Here is an 18,336-nt window from a genome sequence, read left to right as displayed (position 1 = left end):
AAACACGTAAGTCGTCAAAATATAAAATTTTAAACACAGGGGAACATATAAAAAAAATACATATAAAGTTATACAAAGCCGACACAATAAAAAAATATTATAAAATAACATAAAAAAATTTATCCTAATAAATAAGAATCATTTTGCTACATGTCATTTTCTCATTCATTTTGTCATATGACAATTTTCGGTATTTTTGAATTAACTATTTTCCACTTGTTATTATTATATGTTTTTCAATTATTTAAAAATGTTACTTAATTATATTGTTATATAAGCATAAAAATTCTAATTAGACGCTCATTCCAAAATAAATGTTACTTAATTTAAACCTATATTGACAATCTATATATCGTTTTTTTTCACTGCATTAAATATTGACAACTTGTTCAACTCTCAGTAATCAACGCATATCCGGTGTGAACCATCTTTCTTCTTGACGAACAGTATCGGCGTTCCCCGCGGAGAACTGATCGGCCTGATGAACTGCTCGCCTAGCAGTTCCTACAACTGAGAAGATAACTCTTGTATCTCTGGCGGTGCCAAGTGGTACGGCGCCTTGCCAATAGGGGCCACACCTGGCACAAGGTCGATCTTGAACTCGACCTGCCTTTAGGGAGGCCCACCAGGTAACTCCTCCGGGAACACATCTGCAAACTCCTTAATAACTCGGACCTATGAAACCGTAGTTTGATCCACAACATGCGTATCCACCACATAAGCCAAGTAACTTGCACACCCATGCTAAATATAGCGACGAGCCCTCGTTGCTGAACAAAACCCTAAACCCATCATGGTTCCCTCTCCATAGATAACTAGTTCTCCCCAATTTGGGGTTCACATTACCACTCATTAGCCCCCACAATCAATCATGGCTCCAAACCTGCTCAGCCAGTCCGTACCCACTATCACACAAACATCTTACATGGGAATCAGAATCAAATCAATCGGGTAAGGCACCTCGAAAATCTATGGCACATATCCCTAAAATAGCGTAGACGTAGAAATACCATGTTCGTTGGCGATAGAAATACACAACGGACACTCTAACTCCCCAATGGGCATGTTAAACTCCCTACTGAAAGATCATGATACAAATGACTGAATCACACCCAAGTCAAACAACACAAGAGCAAGAGTTCACTAGGAAAGTACCTATCAGAGGTATATATATATATATATATATATATATATATATATATATATATATATATATATATATATATAAGCATAGAACAAAACATAATTAACGGAATAATGAATAGATACATATCAGTCACAACATCCGAAGATACTCTGGCCTCCTCGACGGTGAGCTGAAAAGTGCAACCTCGAGCCCTTGGGGGCTCCGCTGGCACCCATCGGTGATCCTTAAAGTAGTTGGCGCCGGGGCCTGCGCCGGCTTAGCGGTGAGCAATGGACAGCTAACCTTCGCATGGCCAACCTGATCACAATGATAGCAGATCCTGGTACTCAGAGTTGGGGCCAGCGGGTGGCAATCCCTCGCATAGTGCCCCTCCTTGCAACATTTATGGCACACACTTCCTGGTCGATAGGCCCCCTTATGAACCTTGCCGCACTTCCCACAGGTTCTGTCACACCCCGAAACCGAGAACGGCGGAAATATTCAGGGGCGAAGGATGTCATGTACAATATCATAACAATGCACAATAGTAAAACAAGCAAAAAATCCATTGCATTAATAGAATAGTTAATACATCTGTGTTCTGTGAATGGTTGTAAGACACCAAAAATGTATAACAAAATAAAAGATGAGTCTGGACTTGCTCCGTCCTCTCAAAACCTGATCTGGTGTACCTATCTATTGGTTCCCTGAGAATACAGGTTATTTTGAAAGAGAGTATCAACATTTAAGTTGGTGAGTTCATAAGTATTTTAGTGTCAAATGTTTGCATTTGTTTCATGAAAATGTTTGTATTTTCTAGTGAAGATGTTTGTATACTTCCTAGAAAATCCTATATTTTCTACTTTAAATGAAAAGTAGCCCAAGAGTCAATTGTTTGTATGTTTTGTTCTCTTCAAAATAGTGTAACATGTATGTTTGTACTTGAAATAGTATAAATATATGTTTTCCATATTGTAAAACTATCTTTACTAGAAAAATAGTATGCATTTCTCATGTGAGAATATCACTATATGAATGTAATGGAAAATGAAGGTTTACAGTAGTATTGTATAAAATACACTACTGATGCATTAACAACCTTGAAAACCAAACAGGTTAATTAAGGTTAAAATGTGATTAGGTTATAACCATGCTTGATAGACTAGTATAAAACACAATGTTCTTCAGGCGTTGAAAACGATATGACATTTGTCACCCGTAGACATGCAGGTCCCACTGTAGCTAGCAACAAGGTGTGGGATGGTCAATCCCGTATAGATCTATACACAAAATCATGCTCTCCCTCTAGGAGCCTCTGGTTACAAAACGTGACATAGTAAGAATCTTGCTATGCCATGAAATAGTATCTCACATTTTAGTTATCTTGTTCTTGTTATAGTATGTAAGTTCCTTCTTGTTCTTGAAAATGAATAGCATACTTTGTAATGAATAATAATAGTATGTATGTATTGACTAATGTATTGTTTCTTTGTTCTAGAAATAGTATGTATTGATCCTCTAAACTATACCTATTATAGTTTACTAGTATGTTTGTTTGAACTATAAATGATTTGGAGAAAAGACTCAATTGCTCAACATATGTAACTGAGTTAAGTATGCTCCATGAAAATGGGGTTTTAATATTCATGCATATATTTAGCAAGTATAACTATGGTTTAACCGACAGTCGGACTGGTGATCCTACCCTAAGCCCACAACCAAACAAGGAACAGAAGTTATGGTATTTAGCAATAGTCCTAAGTCTGTTAAAGCATATTTATACATAAATATGTACACGAATACGATTTTGATAAAAACATAAATCTAAAAATAGTTTAAAAGAGTTTTAAAGTGATTTTAACAACATTTAAGCATAAGAAATCATTTTGTTTGTTTGTTTCCACATATAAATGATTAACACAATAATATTGTGTTCTACTTGTATCCCCCCCCCCCCCTAAAAAGCATTTAAAAAGGTAAATTATAGGGGTATGGACTCAGCTTAAGTGAGTGATTCAATTGAATGTTGGATATAGGATGATTGCTTCCACTAGTTAGCTCCCGGGACAAAACCAAGTCCTAAATAGCAATTCACGCAATATATTGGCATGAAATTAGTGAATATAACCTCAAAGGTGTTAATGAAACAATCTACGATGTAAGGAATACTTACAAAATAAGTGTTAGAAGCGAAATCGAGTGATTGCTTGGAGTTCACGGCTGGGATTCAGTGTTTACGATAGTAAACGGTTCATGGCCACTTGAAGATTCAAGTGTTTTCGGCTGTAAACTCAAGTATGTGTTCTTGGTGAAACCAAGGAGATTCAAGGGTTTACGGCTGTAAACCCAGAAACGAGGAGTGTTTTATTGATGAAAAGAAGAACACTAGATGTTCTTATCAAGATCCGAAGGTGAATCAAATGATCCTTGGATGATAGTTGAGAGAAAATTAGGGGTTTTCGGTTGAAGATCTTGAGAGAAAAACCTTGATTTTACGGCTAGAAGTGTAGAAGTGAGGATTATTTAAGTCAAATATATATATATATATATATATATATATATATATATATATATATATATATATATATATATATATTAGGTAGTGTTTGCGATCCGAAGGAGTTTACGGCTGCGAAGGAGTTTACGTTCCGAAGTGAGTTCACGGTCGATAACAAGGTTCTCGGTTGCGAGACATTTACTGTTCCTGCGAGATTCCTCAGATTTTGAGTGTTTAAATTTCATATTTCCACACTCCATTTAACTAAGTGTTTAATATGCAGAGGTTATTAATCTAACCTTAAGATTACAGCAAAGCACAAGTTTGACTTTTCTTGGATAAGTTTGACTTTTACAAGATTGAAATTACGGGTTGTCACAAGTTCGGCCCCTCTGCCCTCCAGATCTAGAATCAACGTCCTTGAACCGCTTTGGCGTTGGATGCGAGTACACCAAGGCCAACCTCTGCTCACTCTTCTGCAACTCCATATCAATCTCATGCCACCGGACAACCTCCTGCATCTGCAACAAAGTATCATACTGTTGGGTGGAAACAAACCGTCGGATATCCGTCTTGAGCATGCTCAAGTAACGTGTCATCCGAGCCTACTTAGAAGCAAACTCAGGACAAAACATGCCCCTCTCTGTGAACATCCTGGTGATCTCCATCACCAAATCATTCCCCAGCCTCAGGTCTAAAAACTCATGGGCCAACCTCTCACGCTCCACCCATGGCACATATCTGGTACAGAACATCTCCGAGAATTGCTCCCAAGAAACAAAAAATCTATATTTAGAAGAATACGACCCTATAACAAGTCACCACCAATCCTTCGCTCTGGACCTCAGAAGGTTTAGAGCACACATGACCTTCTGGTCAACTGAGTAAAAGCAGGTGAAAAAGCATCCCTCAACATCATATAGCCACCTCATGGATATAATCGAGTCTTGAACTCCATCAAAACTCGGGGGATTCGTATTAATGAAGTCCGGATACTGGAAAATCCGCCCACCACCAGTCCTTGTAGTCGCAACGGCTGCGATGGCTGTGGTAGTAGCAGCCTCAGACAAAGCAGCATATATGTCATCAAAGAACTCCATCATCGTGGTCTTAATAGACTCAAATAACTCCGGAATCTGCCCCCGAACAATGGTAATCATCTCGTAGTGGATAATCCCCTGATATGGTCCTCTATCACTGCTGGCCCACCCTGGCTGCCACCTCTTGATCCTGAACTGGATCCTGTCTCAAAGTGTCGTGTCATCACCATACTGAAAATAAACCAGGGATATATCAGATAACACACATATCATATCACTGGAACCAACTCCCAACAAAGCCCTAGGGGTTGTGACTTCCTTGTTACGCGTAAGGGTCCTATGCTTTCAGTAGTACGGGCTCATATTACCTTCCATACCTACCCGTATTTGTCCCAGAGGATCATCACAACACCCTAACAATACATACTAACGTATGCATACTCTCAATCCTTACTCCCTAGAGGAAAGCTAAACATCACGAAACTGGCCGATTGTGTAACACTCGTGTTTCTAGCCTAGGCATTTATATTGAGGTGATAGTCTAGGTTAACCTTTGTAACTCATTTTGAAGAAATAAAAAGGAATTATGTGAATATTATGTGAATTATATGTTTTATGCTTAATTATTAGCGTTTAATTAATTAAGAATAAAAATAAGCGTCAAAATTAAAGTGTGAGATAAGCCCAATATTTTTACATAAAGCTATAGTGGTCGAAACAAGGATTTCGAGGATATAAAGAATACCAAAATCCGAGTTATAACGAAGAAGTTATGACCTGTCGAAGTTTCGCGACAAAACGGGCACGACGCTGAATGTCGTAAAAAGTGAGTTTTTGATAAACTACTTTTTAGCCTTAGTAATCTAAACGAAAGTCGTAGTATTCGTTAAACTGAGAAGTTCGATAAAAAGAATGCCCAAATCTGACTTCGTATGAGGAAGTTATGATTTTTTGAAGTTTCAGCTTAGCAGTAGACAACTAAAAACTCGAATTTTAGATCGAGAGATTTTTAGCCGACACAACCTAAACGAGAATCGAAGGTCTCGTCATTAGTAGCACAACGGTAAAAAGTCTGACGAAAACTGACGTCGGATGAAGAAGTTATGAATTTTTAACGGATTTCCTGTCCCGGTCTGTTAAAAGTAATAATATAAAAATTAAAGTCAAAATTAGCCGACGAAGTCTAAACGGAAGTTGTAGAGCGTAATTTTAGCTACGCATGCATATAAAGATCGTCAAAACCGAAGCTCGTATGCGAAAGTTATGGATTTTAGAAGTTTTGGCGCGAAAAACGAGAAAAATCCCCAAAACCGAGGAATTCCACACACGTGGACTTCGGCCACGTGTCCTTGCTTCGCATGCGCCACGTGTCCTGCTGAGTCACCCGAGCTGCTGAGTCATCCGAGCACATGGGCTTATCCAAAGTGGTCCAGTGAAGATCCGACGCGTGTCTTCTCCCTCGTGTCCGAACCCTCGCAGAAGCCACGAGCTTCCCTCATCGGATCCGGACTTCGGTCCAATCACAAGCTGCCAGCGAGCCCCTCGCAGGTGCGAGCCATGTGCGAGCCATGCGCAGCCACGTGCGAGCCTTCCCTGCGAGCTTAGGATCTGCGACGCGTGGCCTCTTCTCAGCCCTTGGACCAGAAGCCTCCCCCCTATATATAGAAGGGTGCGAGACCTCCCGGGTAACTTTGAAAATTTGCTATTTTTAACCCCTTTTCCCATATTTTCTTCATATTAACATCCCACGAAGCCCCGGTACTTATTCCAAAGCCCGGAATAGTCCACGAAGTGCCCGAGAAGACCGAAAAAACTTATCTTTTCGGTTTCGAAGTCCGACCTTTGCAAAGCCCGGTTTCTCAATAAAACTCCCGATTTTATTAGAAACGATCGTTTTAGGAAACGAATTGCTGCCCGATTATCATCAAATCATGTGAGTTTATAGTCACTTTCATTTTACACATAGATATGAAGTATTTACCTTATAATACGTGCTATGTGTAAATATAGTAATTGTTTATTTGAGATGACTGTTGAGTTGATGTTTTATACAAGTTTAAAATTGTATAAGTATTTTTATCTACAAATATGTTGGGTAGAACATGGGTAGATAGTGATGTGTGATAAAATAAAGTTGATGAGAGGCCTCGATGTGTTTTGAGATCCAGTCATCTAGCAGAGTTTGGATGACGACCACAGACTTTCTAGACAGTCCAGTGGGAAACATTAGCAGGTCCGTAACCTGTAGGTGTTAATGAACTGAGAGTGTTCATTCGCTGTACTCCATCCCCCTCATGGCTGCCTTTAGGACATGTATGGCTGAGGAAAACCCTTAGCAGTAGTGTCCATCCCGATGATATTCTTTAGGCTAGGTCCCTTGTGAAAAGTGTTTAGGGACGTAAAGTGAGGATAACGGGAACGGGTAATCAGGGTTATTGTTGATTGGTGAACTTAATAAGTTTATTATTATTGTGGGTTGAAAACCCTATATGCTCTCCAGGCTCCCAAGCCTGACTCACTCAGCTTTTTATGTTACAGGCAGTGGACCCCGAGCATAGTCGGAGGACGACGAGAGATTTTTGGATTATAGTCCAGTAGTTGTAAATAACTGTCGAAAGGCTTATAATGTCTTGTTTATGCTTTTGATCTGTATCGGAACATGACATCCCGAGGTTTTGATATATATATATATATATATATATATATATATATATATATATATATATATATATATATATATATATATATGGAAAATATATACCTTCTTAATGAAGGGTTTTGATAAACTTTTATCATATGTTGTTTGGGGACCAATTCCGCAACATCTTTTAAAAAGATTTCTTTGATTTTATTTTAAAAAGCATAAATTAAATCGGTCTTTTCTGACCGAGAAATTAGGGGATGTCACAGACTGACCCCACACAACTCATCCATGAAACTTCCACCAACCCTGCAGTGCTCGTGTATGCTAATCATACATAACACTATAGGCTGTCGAATACATGATCCTACCCTAAGCCATTTATCATACAAGAACATGAAGTAAGGACAAACCAAACATTCTCAGACTATAGAATCTTAGTTATGTATAACTATGATGTATACACTAAACAACTACAGTAACGAAACAACTACAGTAATAATAAATAATTAATGTAATGCAAGTATCTCACAGGAAAACCACTCTGACGACCGTTGGCGGTGGTTTTTGGTGGTTTTGGCAGTTGTTTTGGCTATGGTGGATGGGAAGGAACTGGTATGAGGATGGGGTTGTATTCAGTGGCAATAAGTGGTGGTTGGAAAATATCCGGTTGTGCCATACGGCGGCATGTGGCGGCGATGCGTGAGAGATATGAGAGAGAACAGAGAGAGAGAGGTGAGGGAGATGGGTAACTGACCTCTCTCTCTTATATAGAGAGGGGAAGATGATGTGATCCACCAAAAAATGAACAAGTGGCACCTCCCTATGGTTGACAAGTGTCTTCTCTCATTTTGTGACACATTTCGTAGCTTTATCCACGCACAATTACGATGAAAAATGACAACTCACGTTTTTTTTGAAAACACTAGTTCGATGTGTAACGCTTTGTTCCGAATTGACTCCTAGTCTGAGGCTGTGGCTCGAAGGTCGGTCATTATAAGGATTATGGCTTTTGGGAAGGTAAGATCTAGGCCTATTTGGGTGCAGGTGATGTATTATAAGTGATCTGGGTGTTCGGTTCGTGTTTTGGAGCCTAGGGGTATTTTGGTAAAGTAACAGTTTGGGCTTTTGTGGAAAATGAATTTTTATTCAGGTCTTAAGAAAGGTTTGAGTTATTAGAAATGTAGGGATTCTCGTTACCTTTCCGTGGATATAAGGATCGTTGGAATCGGGCTTATAACGAAGAAATTATGGCCTTAGGAAGTTTCGTGGTTCTCAGGCTTAGCCAAGTACACGGGGCGTACACAAAGAGTACGCAGGGCGTACTAGTAAAGAAGGTAGTACGCTGGGCGTACTGACCATGATGGTCCTGAATGTTTCCCGGAGTACGCTGGGCATACCATATGTACGATGGGCGTACTCCAGTCAGATCAGAATCCTATTTTAGGGTCTTGGACCCTATTTAAGCTCCTTATCTCATAACCTAACCCTAGTATCTTCAGCCTCCACCCCTCTAAACCCTAGAAATCGTCATATATCATCCATGGTGGCATATTGAGCTTATGGAGTCCATTTTTGGGGTGTTTGATCCTTTTTCTAGAAGAAGGAGTTTGATGCAAAGATGGGAATCAAGGAGGAGCTTATGGATCTGGATTTTAGGACTCATTCTCAGCTTTATGAAGATATAAAGCTTTGAACTTGATCATTTATCTCTTAGATATACTATTTTTGGGTTTTGGTTCCTTTTTGGTCCTAAGGATGAAGCTTTATGGTTCAAATTCGATTCTTAGACTTGGGGGTTGCCACCCTTGATGCTATTTGAGTCCCTAAGACAGAAAGTTACCATCTTGAAGGTCTTAATAGTTTCATGCATGAGTTAGGGTCACTATATGGAAGTACAATGCCATTTTTGGAGTTTGGCTTTGTTTTGTGGCATGCAAAGTCACCTAGTCAGTGACTTTATGTGTTTAGACGTTAAGTATAGCTCAGATCTGTGATTTGGACTTGTGGGATCAAGTATTGAGCACTTAATGGATTTTGGACATGAGCTGTTTGTACGCTGTGCATACTATGTAGTACGTTGAGCGTATAGTCAATTTGCCCAATACGTGAAGCGTACAAAAGAGGTACGCTGGGCGTACGCTCTCAGGAGGACTTGGGCCTTAATGGACTTTGGACCTTTGGGCCCTAATGGTTTTGGGCCTGAATTTGCGGTTTGTTGGGTTTGAATGTATCTTGGACCAATATTGGAATAGTTGGGCCTATTGGGCGTTGTGACCCAATAAAGAAATGGACTTCACATTTGTGGGCCTCAATTTGGGCCAATTCTTGGATTAGGTTGTTGTGGGCCTTCGTGGGCCAATTGGGGTCAGGATTAATGACTAAGGAGAATATCGGGCTTTAGTATAAGGTCCATTAGCAAGGTCCGGGCCTAATTTGGAAAATTGGGCCATTGACGGTTTCATGGACATTATAATGTTGGGCTTTTGTCTTGGGTTTGGGCCTTAGTTTTGGATCATACTGGACCAGGGGTAAAATGGTCATTTTACCCCATGTATGGATTAAGGATTATGGTGTGGGACCAAATTACTAATTGGGTATTTGGATTGGTAATGACAACTCGGGAAGCTGGCGGGGAAGCAACTAAGGAATTCATGCGGGAAGCTTCTGCAGTGCGAGGTGAGTCTTCTCACCATACCAATGGGTCTAAGGCACCAAGGCCGACCCATTTATTTAGTTTTGATGATTATTGTGAATGTGATATCGATACATTACGTATTATGTATGTGACCATGTGGGGGTTCCCATGGCAATTAGTTACATGTGGAATGCTAGTTGATTGTGTGGTATTTGATATGCTACTTGTCTTTGTGATGCTTACATGGAAGACCCCGGGAGGTTCGCGTGGCAGTGGATTGTGATCATGTGGGGGTTCCCATGACACATGGTATAAGACCTTGGAAGGTTTCCATGGCATCCCAGTACGTTTATTTTGCATGATTTGTATTTGGTAGTAGAGATCGGGGGGTTCCCGTGGCAGTGGTTTGTGACCATGTGAGGGTTCCCATGGCACATGGTATAAGACCTTGGAGGGTTTCCATGGCAACCCATATGTTTGTATGCATGGCTTATGTGATATATGTAGCTTTTATAGCTAATATGGTATATGTTATGTGGATTGTGTGTGGGGTATGCTCTGGGGGACTCACTAAGCTTTGTGCTTACGGTTTATAGTTTTGGTTTCAGGTATCATCGATTTTGAAATGAAGAGCTCGGATTGATCGCAGTGCACACACCTATGATTTCCGCAATGAATGATTTTGGGATGAACTCTGATAAATGTTTTACTTAATGATAATTTGAAAATTTTGAAATAAATAGTATCAATGTTTTAGCTATATTAAAAATGAAAATTTTACCCTTGATTTTTGGGTCGTTACACGATGTCCTGGAAATTATAGCTCAAAATATGTAAAAATATTTATCTAACAAATAGCATAGCTATGTTAAAATTATGTTTAAAGTCGTTTTACAATATCTTTCTATTTGCTATGATTCGACACTTTTTGCTAAAGTAATATAACTTCTTGTTACAAAATTTTCAAAAGTAGAATCAAATACTAAGAGTCTTGTCTAATTCATAAAATGTTTTCAATATTACTTAAGGAGGCGCGTAGCCATTCCAACAAATTGTTTGAAGGTTCATTTGTGGGAAAGTCAGTAATGCGTTCTTTCGTTCTTATCCATAACAGTGTTAGATTTTTTAGGGCAAAATGAGTTAACTCCAAAATCAAATACTAGATTGATTAGTGATTATGGTAAAATTGTTTGGGTTCAAAAATTCACATTTTAAAGTACCATACACAACGTTTGAAGTGACATTTTTAGGCCGCAAACTGTTATTTGACAATTCGTTTTCTTTAAACGGTCGTAACTTTTGCATACGAACTCTATTTTGAATGTTCTTTATATCCATGGAATCGTGTTCACTTGCTCTATCTACTTAGAGTGTTATTTGTACATAATATTGTTGGTGATTTAATATCATCAATCTTATTTTAGTGTAATAGGATTAAATTTGTTGACTAAAAGTGGTATTGTTGAATATTGAACAAGTTAGGATGGTGTAGGAGTGCATAATTGTTTAAGTTTTCAAGATTCAAAGTACACTGTTATTTAGGGGCAAAGCCCCTAAACGAACGGGGGTCCGGTGGCAGAGCAGGGTCCAAGGCGCTTTTGGGTTATGTTGCTATATTAAAAAATGCATCAAGAATTCGATTTTTAGAAAATTGACCCTTTTCCCTGATATCTGTTTTATGACAAGTTTGGCAGTTTTGATGACAGTTTGTAACTTTCTTGTGACAGTTTTCAGACAAGAATCATATAGCGGTTTTTGGTCATTTTTCTGGGACACTTCTTGAAGAACATTTCACATACATTCTCTGATTTCGTATCTATAAATTTCATCCAATTGAGTATTTGTTTTGTACCATTGAAATACTTCAATTTGATAGTGAATCACGACTTTCAGATAATCCAAGCACTCTGTTCATCCCCTATTTCTAACAAATAATACCTAACATACAAATCTTGTTCTCAATGTACTAATTTGTTACTTATGCATAGTGAATAGTGTTTGTTTGACAAAGTTCTATATCCATATAAGACTTGAGTGGTATTCTGAATTCATTTAAAGATAAAAACTTTAATTGCATTAAAAGAGTGGAATATATTACATTAAGTCTATTACATTGTGTGTTTACGGTGATTTTTTCCAGTGAATGATGACTAAATTTTATCAGTTGTCACAAAAATCGAACATGCATCCTATCTCTTTAAGACAAACAGCTCAAGTTAGAAATCTCCAACTCCTAGGATCCTAGAATTGAAGATTTATGGGGACAATTGCTATAGCAAAAACAATACTTATATTTTCAACATCCTGAAATTATACTAACATACTAGGTAGCCCAAGATCATAGGTTTAGTTAATATCTTGGGACAACCTTCGTATTTCTTGTAATGTCTTATGCAGGGATCACATAACTAGAAAGGGATAGACCAAGCCAAAAGCACGTGATCAAAGCTTAATGAACGTTGAAGTGGTTCAAGAATGTCGATTCAATCATGGATCAAGGAGGATCTTTAGAATTTAGGAAAGTTTGTTATAGTTTTTTGTATAAATAAGACCAAGTGATCAACTCACACTCATTCTCAGACTTATACTCTCACCCTCTTCCTCTCTCTCGACACTTGAGTTTTTTAACACCTAGAACACGATCAACTAGCATTTGTAATCACATTTTTATTAATTTAAGTTTAAGGTAAGTGGTTTTAACAACTCCCGAGGTTTTATGTCGGAGATTCAAGAGGATTAATGGTTTTCCTCGTACATTTATATGTTCTGGTACTTATTTTTAATTATTTACTGATACTTGATCGATTACAACCAAGGTTCTAAATAACATAAGGCGTGACTTGGTGACAATGTCAAGCCTCAAGATTTTTTTGAGCCTTCGCGAGCCATGTCGTTTGTAAAGCGTGATATAAGGCAGAAAATTTGTATATAATTAATATTTTTATATGTATTTTCATACATTATTTATTTTTACACACATATATGAGTTAAGACAACGTTTTGGTAACGTTCGACGACAGGTACAAGCCTTAGAGCCATGGCATGCCATGGCGGAGCCATGTCGAGCTTTTTAGAACCTTGATTACAACATTTTCACAAACTTGATTGATCGTATATTTGGTTATATTGTCCTAATCTTACTAAAACAACCGAGATATTCTCTAGGATCTTGACACCTTTTTGAATATCTTAAGATTTATTCTCTAAATTCGCCAATTATATAACTTTAACACTATTTTTCTCTCAGTTACTATGAATACACATATTTACTTTTTTCAAGACAAGTCAAAATTATCAAAGAAGTTTTTCGAACATTATTGTTTTCCTCCCAGGATCTTGGGTACGACGAGGATCTTTGACATATTTTATGATCTTAAGCACTTTAAAGTTAAATATTTTTATTGTGAACATCACACCAAACTTACTAATTTGGGTACGATATTAGTTTATCAATTTTTGATCAAAACAATAACGTTTATTAAAAACGGTTTATAAGTTACTGTATCCGAGGATAGATGGTTGGTTACTCCTATGTCAAAGCAATCCTTAGTTGGTTGGGTCTCGAAGGTTTATTGCTTAAAATTCTTACAAAAGCAATATAGAATGATCCACAACTGATATGTCGGAAGTTGGTGTGGTCCAGAGGAATAAAAGACAACAGGTTGTTGGGTATGTTGCTACTACTGAATAGCCCAATGCTTCTACCGATAACCTGAGTAGAAGGCGGTTGAAGTGGTTGGACAACCCAATATTGTCGCGACGAAGTGGTTCAGGTTGGTGGGTCGTATGAATACATCCAATAAGTGGGAGGAGCCCACACAGTACGACAAGGTCTGTCCAAGCCCTAGAGTGGTGTGTTGTTGGATAATGGCATGTGACAATCCTGCTATTGATGGTCACTTCCCCGACCGTGGTTCCGTCGGTCACCTCGGGTAGGATTAAACTTGTCACTGAAATTAATGATCATGTAACCGATCAAGTTTTTCTCTGGAACAAGTCAAATAAATAAATAAATATAAAGGCTCGAAAGCCTATACAAACATTATACATACATCCACTAACAGTTTGGTGCTAGAGGGTAGGACTGTTCACTATTTGGATAAAACCGAATTGTCCAATTGGACAATTTGGATCATACTATTTGGTTCGGATATTCGGATTTTTGGATTGGTTTTTAGCAAAACCGAATTATTATTTTGGATTTCGGATTGGTTTTGGTTTATAAAATAAAAACCGAATAGTCCAAAAAAACCGAATAGTCCAAAAAAACCGAATTACAATTTATTATTTTTTTCTTTTTAATATATATCTTTAATAAATTATAAATTTACTAAATTATTCTTTTAATATATTAAAATTTTTCATCTATTATAATACTTTAATATGTACTTCTTATAAAAATTTTTTTGTCTATAAAGTAGTAAACTATAATATATTTTTCTTGATAGTTATTTATAAGTTTTAGTTCACAACTAATTAAACAATATTTTTTTAGTTTATATTATAGAGTAAATTAATCCTAAAGTTATATATTTGTTGAAATGTCTTGATTCTTGAAAACCGAGTTGTAAAAAACCGATCCAACCGAATTATAATTTGGTTGGATCGGATCGGATTTAAATTTAGTTTGGACTATTTGGATCTACGTTTTAAAAACCGAAATTAATTTGGATTCACTTGATTGGATCGGATTAAACCGATCCATCCAAATGAACACTCCTACTAGAGGGTCTAGCAGCAAATTTGATCCCATGTTCAATAAAGTCCAAAATCCAGACACTTAACAAAAAGAAACAAAAAGGCTTATTAAAATTTCAACTAAGAGTGAAGCCCAAACCCAACACATCGTTCCTACCACAATTAATGAAAACTGATATAGCCACCAAACCTAACATGTGGTTCCACCACAATTATTGAAAAACTGATATTGCAAAAGCTTGTAAATTTACAAGCAATCAGAAACCAATTAGCTCTTAAAAAACTATTATTATGGATTCTCTGAGTTGAATTAACACACCCTCAACTAAGAGAAATTTAAAGATTGTAACTATATGCCTTGTTAGAAAGTATAATTCTAGATTTTCACTCTTTAAATGGAGATATTTGAGAAGAGCTAGAGTCTAGAGATTATTGCATGTATAGATGGCCAAGATAAGAAGTAATAACATACATGCCATCATGGATGTAGAGTAAAGTTTCACTAATTCTAACTAAATGAAGTAAAAATCTTGACTTAATTTTATTGATGAATTATGTTGTCTTATTGTTCTTAATCTGTATTTATGCTATAATGTTTTAGTTTAATGTTGTTCGTGCAAGACTATAATATGTCATCATGGATTCATGGCATTACCATGATGACAATATGACCATCATGAATCAAATAGTTCTGTCTGCTTCTTGGTTCGGTCACTAAACTAATTTGATCATCAGTTGTGATAATAAATCAAATTAGCATCCCGAAAGTTTTAATCTTTTTCCCAAAGTTTCACTTATAAAATTTGTGTAGAGAATTTTTCATTTTATCTCTACAAAGAGAAAGCACGTATGACAAACGAACAAATTTTAAATACTTCTATGCGTAAGTAATGGATACACCCAAAAAGTGAAAAAGATATAATGCTTGAATAAAACATCTTATTATGTCCAAGTACCAAATTAATACTTCAATGGCTCATCATGGTTCTTATCAATGCAATCACTTTAAACAAAGGTAACAACCCATGTTATCTTCATTTATTCTGCCATTTAAACAAACCTTAACAAGTAACAACCATTTAATCAAGGGTTGTACCTATGTTTTTCCAAATATTCTACAAAGTCGTCTGTATACTTCTGTTGTAGCTTCATGTCGCCAAATATTCGGCTCAAAGCCACCGCATTCTCCTTGTAGACCTTCCCTTCATCTTCAACAACTACCAAACTCAGTGAGTCGGCCACCGAGTTCTTGGTGAAGGACCCATCTTCCTCGTTTCTTGGCACCTCAATTCCTACATTTTTGTCGACCAATGCTCGGGCATTCAGCCCTTGGTCCACCAAAAACGGAAGCATGATTAAAGGATGACCAAACATTAGCCCTTCCACAATCGAGCCCCAACCACAGTGAGTCAAGAAACCACCAACCGAGTCATGACTCAGTATCTGTAACTGAGGTACCCAACTCGTCCACACTATCCCACGGTTCCAGATTCTCTCCAAGAACCCGTCTGGCAATTCAACCGAGTCTGACTCGGTGGAACCCGCCGGTTTTCTAAAAGCCCAAAAGAATGGCAACCCAGAGAGCTCGAGACCCAGGGCTAACTCACTCACATCAGTTTTGCTCAGCATAACTTCACTTCCTAATGCCACGTACACCACATGACCTTTTTGTTGACCATCGAGCCAGTTCTTGATTGTTAGCCACGTGTCATCTTTCCCGTTTTCTACCTCCACCGCTGTGGCCGGTGGCATTAGGCCTACTGGAACCACCGGGAGGTGGTGCAGCTCTTGTACAACGGTCATCCATTGGGGTTCAAATTCGTAGGAATGTCTTATAAACAAACAGTTAGAACCCTTCAAAATCATCCCGCTACGATAAGCATCTGAAACCCCAGAAGCATTAGGAGAACAACCTCCCACCATCCAGTTAGCTTCATGCCTCCGGTAGCATATTTTCGAAGGAAACGGAAGCCACTTGGCTGGCACCAGGAAATCCTCAACCGACGTCCGATCATCGGAACCGTTTATCATGTCCTCCGGTGACTCTGCTAAAAAAGCGATGAACCATGCCTTGAATATGGAGAAGAAGGCTCGCGAGATGCCGAGGCCAGCAGCGATCTTCGGCAACCAGTAGGGAGCAAAATCATAAATAATCCAGTCTGGGGACTCTGACTCAAGAAACCGAGTGACTTCTAGCTGAAGACCATCGAAGGCCTTCTTGAGGTATTGAATATCTTCAGTGCGGACATCCATGGTGGCTTCTGCATCCTGTGGCAGCTGGTGAAGACGTGGAAGAGTGAGTGGAACCAAGTTTATAAGTGGTGAGAGGTGAGAAGGGAGGTTTGGGATACGTTGGATGTTTCGAGTTGTGGAAAGAAAAGAGACTTTGTGACCTTTTTGGGCTATTGATTTAGAAAGTTCAAGGAAAGGGATGATGTGACCGAAAGCAAGCCATGGGAACATCACCACATGGAGCTGCTTACTGCCGTCGGAGTCGGTGGTAGGCATTGCCGGTAAAATGTAGATGATAATGGTGATCCGATCTTCGGCGTGCCTTCGTTTGAATTTATTAATTTCAGAAGATCAACATATTAAATCGGCAGTTACCATTTTCCATTAGTTATCCAATTAATTAATCATCCATTTTTAGTATTCCTACAAATAACATACTCTCATTTAGTATAAATCCTATGAAAACCTATTCTGTGATATTCTTTCAAAAAAAAAAAAAATAGAAAATAGATCTTATAAAAACATATTCTATCACTACATTTTGTTCATAATTATTAAATTAATTTTTCTTAATAATATTCTTTAAGAAAAGAAAAAAGAAAAAGAAACTTAACTGTTGAGAAGTAGTCCACAATAAAAGATGAACCATATATAAAGTTTTAAGAATTTATGATTTATCTCTTTTTCTCTCTCAAAATTATCCCTCTGTTTAATTTCAACTTTGAAGAAATTTGTAATTTTTTAGATTCTTATAGTTTTCTTTGGTTTACGTAACTTTCCTATATATAATACTTAAGTTTCATTTAAAAATATATAATCTTTAATATGAACTGTAAACATTTTCTTTGTAATATTTAGAAAATTATTAACATTTAAATCTTTCTTTACTCGATTTACAATTCTCTATGAGAAGTTATAGATTCATGTTTAATTAATTGGAGAATTTTGGAAAATTAATATGTGGCAGTTACAACTAGGTGGCCATTACAATTCAGATTAATGGAGAAATTCTTAAACTTTTACGGTTACTGCATTTACATTCTAGATATTTTTGTTTATAAATGGACATAAATGATCAAGTGCTAAAGAATCGGAAATTGAGTAAATTAATTATTTTTAATGTTATTTTAATAATAATAATTTTTTAAATGAGAATGGGTCATTTGGGACCTAATTTTGTATTGGGTCAACGAGTAATGGATTCAAACAAGGGTCTCTCCTGTAAATACCATTTTAATTAGTTTCAGACTTCATTTTGAACTTTATTATTTTGGATTACCCTACAGAAAGCATTTCGGACACCACTAAAACTGGAAACGTCTTCTAATAGCAGTGATGAGATGTATTTTTTATATGTAACTTTTCATTATGTTTATAATTATATACCTTAATTTTATATTATACGTCAAAACCTGTATAATTTATGCAATTATATAGGTATTATCAGTTTTTCCTATGAATTTT

General features: G+C 37.3%; 1 protein-coding gene across 1 annotated transcript; it reads right to left on the bottom strand.

Annotated features, from left to right (window-relative positions):
• Positions 1-15,548: 15,548 nt before the first annotated feature.
• LOC111883353 (UDP-glycosyltransferase 91D1) lies at positions 15,549-17,390 on the bottom strand. Its single transcript, XM_023879677.3, has one exon. It carries the CDS (start codon positions 17,146-17,148, stop codon positions 15,724-15,726), a length of 1,425 nt encoding a protein of 474 aa, XP_023735445.1. The 5' UTR covers positions 17,149-17,390; the 3' UTR covers positions 15,549-15,723.
• Positions 17,391-18,336: the final 946 nt, after the last annotated feature.

The sequence above is a fragment of the Lactuca sativa genome, chromosome 2, assembly GCF_002870075.4.
Source record: "Lactuca sativa cultivar Salinas chromosome 2, Lsat_Salinas_v11, whole genome shotgun sequence".
Lineage (NCBI taxonomy): Eukaryota > Viridiplantae > Streptophyta > Magnoliopsida > Asterales > Asteraceae > Lactuca > Lactuca sativa.
This window is presented reverse-complemented; position numbering and strand designations above follow the sequence as displayed.

Coding starts and splice junctions, on each gene's coding strand:
- LOC111883353 (XM_023879677.3), bottom strand. CDS start 17,148: ATGCCTACCACCGACTCCGACGGCAGTAAGCAGCTCCATGTGGTGATG.